Raw genomic sequence first — 7,639 nt, 5'->3', positions numbered from 1 at the left:
TGGGATCTGTGGTCTACAAGTCACTGTTTGCATGTTGCAGTCATTACTGCCTGGTTCACACATAATTATACATAATTTTCAACATCCAGGACTTGCATATTTGAATAGACCGTCACAGAGAGAACTTTAATGCCACCACAACAGTGTTTTCCAGCAGAGGCAGGTCACACATTCAATTACCAGTAATCAAGAGGAGAGCAAGTGCAGTTAAATCAAATGCTGCCTGCAAATGTGTGAACCGACTCAAGTGTTGGACAAGTGTTGGTCAAGGGCAAGCTCACCTTCAGATAACTATCCAGCGGCATCATTCATTATTCTGTGTTGCACTGCCAAAGTGACTACTACTTGATCTGTGGGTGCCTTGGGCAAGATAGCAGAAGCAAGGTAGCTCATGCTTAAGTTACGATTCAACCTTCCAAACTCTTCCACAGTCATACCTCTCCTCTGGCCTCACAGAGCGACTAAAGAGAATCATTGCATATGGCAGGATGAGGAACTGTTGCTATAATTGCAAGTGACAAACCGAACACCTGCCTTGCCGGTTCTTATTTTAGTGAAAAAATGCAACAGGCCAAGAGAATCAAGGTGATGACACACATGTGGCTTCTAAGATTTCAGCAGATTTGAGGCCTGGAATCTCTGCTGAACGTTGAAGAGCAACATTAGTCTTTTGATAGGACTGAACTGCTGGCATATTCTAGCTGTTGTCTTTCTAATTACAGGCAGACAGCAGTTTTGAAGGATGTGGTTGTGGATGCTCACCCAATGTACATCTTACCTGTACACTCCAGGTTACTTCTGTCCACACCATTCCCTTGCACACATCTGGATAGTAACCATATGCAGTTGTGATGGTCCTGCAACCCTCAAGGATGTATTTTTGGGAAGCACAAAGGGCTCCAGAGGGGAGATTGGCAAAAGTAGCTCCTCGCTCATAGCACCAGCACAGTGTTAGTTTGGACCAATGCTCCATGTTGACTACAAATCCCATCATCCCCAGCTGCAGTGGCCTTTAGCTGGGGAAGATGGGTGCTGTAGTCAACCACATCTGAGAATCCCTGTTACAGAGAACACTAGTCTGGATTTCAGTCACTGCTAAGTCCCATATGGATGCTAGCAGTTTTTATTTTGGATAGGAGGATGCTTGCAATATAGGCCTTGCAGCTCTGTGGGACATTTGCGTACAGCCTGGTCTGCGCATGTAACACAGCGAGGTGAACTGAGGCAGCAGAACAAACGGTGTCCCTTGAGACTGTGGGCTAAAATGCCACATTAAGACGCCCTGTAACTAGCATGGCAGGGAGTGGGCTGGGCTAGGACTCGAGGGAGATGCTTTGTACTATTGGTCCAGCTAGCTCAGTATTCCTGTCACTGAATGGAGGCAGCACTCCCGGATTTTGAACAGGGGACTTTCCCTATCCTACCTGGTTATATCTGGGATCTAACCTGGCCTCCTCCTCCTCCTCCTCCTCCTCCTCCTCCTCCTCTTCTTCTTCTTCTACTACCACCACTACTACTACAAATATTTATCTACCGCTCTTCAACAAAATTCTCAAAGCGGTTTACATAGAAAAATAAATACATAAATTAGATGGTACCCTGTCCCCAAAGAGCTCACAGTCTGAAAAGAAACACAAGGTAGACACCAGCAACAGCCACTGGAGGGATGCTGAGCTGGGGTTGGAGAGGGCCAGTTGCTCTCCCCCTGTTAAATATAAGAGAATCGCCACTTTAAAAGGGGTCTCTTTGCTCAGTTAGCAGGGGTCTGCATGCAAAGCTTGTGCTCTGCCTCTGTGCTACAGCCCCTTCCCAAGAGAATTGTGTTGCAAGAAGAGTTCCTACCAGTGTAAGTTGGAGCAGAGTTCCGACTGCAGGACTTGAACTTTCTTCCAAGTTGAAAGAGGGTGGACTTGCTCATGATTTCCCCATGCACACTGCCTACACGCTGTCGTATGGGGCTGGCCAGAACCTTTGTAACCGCTGTGCTAAGTATTTTATTATTTTTAAAAGCACACACACACCCCTTTTGCTGGGGAAAACCCCTTGCCTTTCCCATTCTCCATTACCAAGAAGGAGTATTTGACAATGGTATTCTCCACTTGCAGTGATTCAGTCCACTCGCCTACCTCCTGGTCCTACTCCTTCAGCTTCATGTTCATCCGTCCAGTAACTATTCAATAGCTCAAGAGTTTGCCCAGTCTAATTACCCTGCAGCTGACAAAGAAGGGAGGGTAACCAAGGAGTGCCTACCTGCCTGGCTGCTTTCAGTTCCAGGAGAGTGTTTGATAGGATATGGTGTACAGTAAATGTGTCTGTTCCTTAAAGTGTCATTTTGGAGGCAGAGATAAGCAGGGGGGGGAGGAGATGGAACACACAATTTATGTGCACTTTCTTGCTTCTCCATCATATCCAACAGGAATGTTTTTATTTCTCCCCCACCCACCCCCAACATAGGGAGATGCATCAGCTTCTGGAGGGACAACCTGCACATCCTTCCATTTGGTGGGATGGCACAGAAGGAAAAATACAGGGAACAGGAAGTGCCAGTCAACTGCTTGCCATCCCCGACACACATTGCTAAATAAATATCCCTAAAAACTATTTAGCTGGAGCACTGAGTTGGTGAATTACTTTGGTGGAAAGATCAACACGGATTAGCCTGAATCAAGACCTTATGTCTTGGTAACTAACAACAGTGGCTTACATTACTGTGCACTGCCCCATTGATCTAAGAGCAGGGCAACCCCCGACCCCATCCACACTGCTTCCACGTGCAGAGGTGCTCTGTAGCAACTAGGAATGGCACCCCAGCATCCTAGCAATGATTTCCCTTCATTCCAAATGGGAGAAGTGTGTCACCGAGTAGTGACACAATTCTTTGTTGCCATGGGGCCTCTCCGTGCTCCGTAGCAGCGTGGACAGGACTGGGAGCTGTATAGAACAAGTGCACACAACCTGCTCTTGGATGGGCATTGCTAGATACTTAGATCTGGGCCTACAGCCCACCTTTTGAGAGTTATACCAATCATACTCCCCTCAATAATAATAATAATAATAATAATCCACATTTTTTTAGAAGTCTCTAATATTATAATACAGCACCTATGAAAGTAGAAGCAGCATTGAGAGCTAGGTGAGGTGAGGAGCTCTCTCCCACACTGTGTGCTGGTGCCTCCCCTGCTGCACTTCCTTTCTGGAAGAGGCCGTGGAGGAGGGAGGTGGCGGATGATACTTGGGGCTCTGAGCAATTCACTGGGGGCCCATGTCTCATGGGTGCCTAATAGCACTTACAATAGCAATAGCACTTACATTTATATACCGCTTTATAGCCAGAGCTCTCTAAGCGGTTTACAATGATTTAGCATATTGCCCCCAACATTTTGGGTAATGACACCTCCAATCTCTTAGGAACTGAGATATAATCAAAGTACATAGGAAGCTGCCATATACTGAGTCAGACCATTGGTCTATCTAGCTCAGCATTGTCTTCACAGACTGGCAGCAGCTTCTCCGAGGTTGCAGGCACGGCAGGAATCTTTCTCAGCCCTATCTTGGAGAAGCCAGGGAGGGAACTTGGAACCTTCTGCTCTTCCCAGAGTGGCTCCATCCCCTGAGGGGAATATCTTACAGTGCTTACACTTCTAGTCTCCCATTCATATGTAACCAGGGTAGACCCTGCTTAGCTAAGGGGCCAAGTCATGCTTGCTACCACAAGACCAGCTTATGCCTTTCTCTGTCTTCCACTCTCAAATTAGAGCCCAGGGCTGTTGATGCAGCTTCCATGTTTTAAGGTTCGGTTCTCTCCATGTACACCGGTTTTATCAGGCTTCCTTGTTCCCAAGCCAAAGGAATGAGAATGGATAGTGACAGGGCATCAGAAAAGCAACCATGTTGTATGCCTTTATTTTGAGTTATCTGACTTACAGGCACTGTGCGTTAGTGGCAATTTTTTTTAATAACTCTGCACGTTCTTTGTGTCATCTTTAGATCAAGGAGAAATGGTGCCAGATTTGGGGGGGGGGGCAGTGGGAGGAGAAAGGAAAAAGGACTATCTCACAGCAACAGTTCCAGCCTCCAGAAGAGGTCTAAGAGACATCTGGAGAAACAACTCACTTCTTTTAAAGCCACAAAGCAAGGAATCTTGTTTTACAAACAACATAGGCTTTAAAAAAACTAAAAAAAAATGTATACAATAGAAGCAATTTAAAAGCTAAATACAGTTTTTTTAAAAATTGTATAAATGTATGCTGTTTCAAGGACTCCCCCCCCCCCTTCCCACAAACGTGGAAAAAGAGGTTTTAAAAACTAAACATTAAGATTCCATGCATTAAGATGTAGTGTTCTATGTAACCGGGGGGGGGGGGGGGAGGGAGGAATTGAATGGCAATAAATAGAACTATTTTTTTAAAAAGACACTTTTCCATGACACTAATGGAACAGAAAGTAGTCCATAAGGCACTTCCACATAGGCTATTATTAAACAGCATAGGAAGCCTGAAGGGGAAAAGCAGCTGAACAGAGCAACTATTTACAACAGCACACAGAGGAATGACGGACATGTGCCTAGAGAGATATGAACAGAGGAACTCCCAAGAGGTTTGAGGTTTTGTTGCATGCCAGACTGTGGCCGAGGGGTATCTTCCTGGCCCCCAAAATACACACACTTGTAACAAGGACAGATCCTCTGTGATGCAAGAAATGGTCGCTATTCCCATTGTAAGGGCAAAGCTGGAATTACCACTGGGAAGAATAGTGACCATGAGATTGAAGAGGGATATTTCATGAAAACAATGGTTTAAAAGATGTGTGAGAGTTAAAGCCAGCAGAAAAAATAGCTGCTGGATGGTTTATGACCTAAATGTGGTTCCTGTCTTCAAGGTCTGCGGCACTCGGCATTCCAAGAAAACCCAGATGCCCCAGGAGCCTTCCCCTCCCTATAGCTCTGTCAATTGCTGGCCTTTTAGCAAACCAGTTCGGAGGCCAGCAATCTGATTAGTTCAAATGTTCCAGGAAGTTATAAAATAGCCTCCACCCGAAAATAGGGAAGCAGACGTTTTCGCAAGACGGAAAGTGGCAAATCCTTTAGATACCACCCATACGCAGCCACCAACGTAGAAAACTTAGTCCCATTTGGGGGACTAAGACAAATTTCGTCTTAAATCAGCCATGTCTGACCAAGTGAGATTACATCTTCTTTCTCTTCCTCTTTTTTTTTTTTTTGCAGATATATGAACATTGTATTAGTTCACCATTTTAACGCTTTGCTTACCAATAGGAAAGCTCATTTTGAAGGCCTAGTTAAGTTCTTACTCTTTGAAATTTAAGAACTGGACTGTTTTGCAAAAGCACACCTGAGAAGTTGCTTACTGTTCTAAAAGGGCCCGCAATGCTACCAAAGGAGCACCTGAACCATGGCAGTGATAGCCCTTTCAAGTCTGTGATATGCAACTAGGTCTCCCCAAGGCAAATGAAGTTTCAGGACCAGAACATTTTACCTCATCTCAGTGGTTAAAATGGATAAACCATGTTAAAATGCAATTGTACAATCTGCACAACCATCTGTACAAATATTGCACAGTAGTTCTAAGCTAAGCAGAAATTGCTCAATATATAGAAAATTAGATCAATATTAACTTTTCTCTAAAAGCTTATAACCATCTTTGTAGGTTTAAGAAAGTTAGTAAATACAATTAATTTGCTGTCATTCAGTGCTTTTCTCCTGAACTTTCTTGGTAAGCTCTAGATCCCAAAGTCTGGTCTGTTTGGGAGCTTCCCAAGAAGAGCACCTATAATCTAGCGATGTGCAAATTTGACTCGCATCTGGGTGAATCGAGTGATTTGGATTCAAACTGAATCACCCTTAAAAGGGCAATTCAATTCGAGAGCCCTTTGGCACCATTTTTAAATCATTCAGGCCCCGTGATTGGTTAAAAACAGCACCAAAACAGGGTCGAATTGATTCCAATTCAAAGTGAATTATTGGACCAGATCCATATTGTAACCCATATTGTAAACTGCCCTGAGCCATTTTTGGAAGGGGCGGTATATAAATCAAATAAATAAAAACAACATAATAAAATAATAAATGTTTGATTCAGATCTGAAACAAATTTTCAGAATTCAAATTCAAAATGAATTGAAAAATTCATTTCATGCACATCTCTACCATAATCTCCACAAAATGTCCTATGTAGATATGCCTTTAACTTCAGAGACCCAAAATAGTATACTAACTTCGGACACAGGAGGGCAGCAGATAACTTACAATGTCTATTTTTCACTTACACAGCTAGATAGTATTTCAGCAGGAGGAGGGCATCATACTCATTCAGCTGAATGGGAATGATTCCCTCTGTTAAAGCACAGAAGAGCCAGATATTCCATGGAGAGGAAGTTTTGCAATTCATGCATTTGGCTAGCCAGAGACTGGGAGTCACAAAGCTGACAGACTAGGACTGTGATCTGCTTCCACCACCACCAGCTAAGTTTCATGTTCAGCATTTGTTCTAGTATGAACTACATATTTACACCTTAAATAAAAAGTTGCTTCTAACTTTAAAACTGGATGGGAGAGGGTGCGGGGTGGAAAGTGTCTTGTAGTGCAGTTCAGAAAGTCAGTTTGAGGGGCAAGGTTCTGGATAGTGGTTGAGTTGGACTTCTAGCTTTAATGCAAGTCTTCGCTCCGAGACAACTCCGTGAGGATTTCAATCAGATTGTTCAGCCCCCAGAGGTAGCCATCTTCCCTGTTCCCTTCTACCCAGGGCACGTTGTGCTGGAGGACCTCTCCCTCTGGAAGGGGTGTGGTCTTCCCAAAATCAATCATCCAGACTTTGGCTTGTTCCCTCTTGTCGTGGATAAAGAGAAGGGAGCTCCCAATTACCTGCAAAAGGAAAATGCAGAAGCCTTTGTTTCTATACTTTTTATTTTTACAGGAAAAGTACAAAAGGAAAAACAAAAACAAAAAACAACAGATAGAATTAAGCTCAGGAACAAATATTACACTTCATTTTTAAAAATTATTACTATACTTAATTTAGAATATTTTACAATATGATGATTAAACCATAAAACTCATTTGCAACCTTTCAGAAAATGCAGAAGTTTGGACCTGCGGATACAGTCGGATTTGTGGATACAGAAATCCAAGCAAAGGCAAGGCTTGTTGCAATCCATCAGATGTATGGTCTGCAACAGTCTCTAAGGCTGCAATCCTATGCATGCATGCTTAGGAGTAAGCACCATTTAACATAGTGAGTCTTAATTCTGAGCAAGCATGCATAAGATTGTGCTGCAAGTCACCTAAATGAAAGCTAGGATGCTAGTGAGCAGAACACCCCAATTCCCAGCTATCACGGTCACAGATAGACCACATAGCACCACCCTACTCAGACATTCTGTTGTAGCTGCATTCAGATGTCTGAACATATGTACATGTTTTTGATTAACTGCACCTGCATTCCGCTTTAAAAGGTTAACCCTGAACCTAGGTACAGCTCTCTCAAATGCAGGGTACAGATAGGAAGAGTCCTGCAGTACCTTTATTCAACATAATATGGGGATAACTGTACCAGTGTACAGATTTGTACCTGTACACACTGTGTTGTATGAGTGTTGAAATGTAACATGTGAATAGGGCTTA

The 7,639-nt window shown here is 43.6% G+C and overlaps 1 protein-coding gene across 5 annotated transcripts in view; it reads right to left on the bottom strand.

Moving 5' to 3' along the window:
- Positions 1–3,887: 3,887 nt before the first annotated feature.
- ITPKB (inositol-trisphosphate 3-kinase B) overlaps positions 3,888–7,639 on the bottom strand; it is a 125,646-nt gene continuing 121,894 nt past the window's right edge. For 3 of the 5 annotated variants that reach the window (XM_053307093.1, XM_053307126.1, XM_053307104.1), the window contains one exon: positions 3,888–6,916. In XM_053307093.1, the coding sequence (XP_053163068.1) occupies positions 6,665–6,916 (252 nt within the window). In that variant the 3' untranslated portion in view covers positions 3,888–6,664. The remainder of the gene's footprint in view (positions 6,917–7,639) is intronic. The other 2 variants (XM_053307115.1, XM_053307135.1) reach the window with 1 other exon arrangement.

This window comes from Hemicordylus capensis, chromosome 1 (genome assembly GCF_027244095.1).
Source record: "Hemicordylus capensis ecotype Gifberg chromosome 1, rHemCap1.1.pri, whole genome shotgun sequence".
In the NCBI taxonomy this organism is placed as follows: domain Eukaryota; kingdom Metazoa; phylum Chordata; class Lepidosauria; order Squamata; family Cordylidae; genus Hemicordylus; species Hemicordylus capensis.
This window is presented reverse-complemented; position numbering and strand designations above follow the sequence as displayed.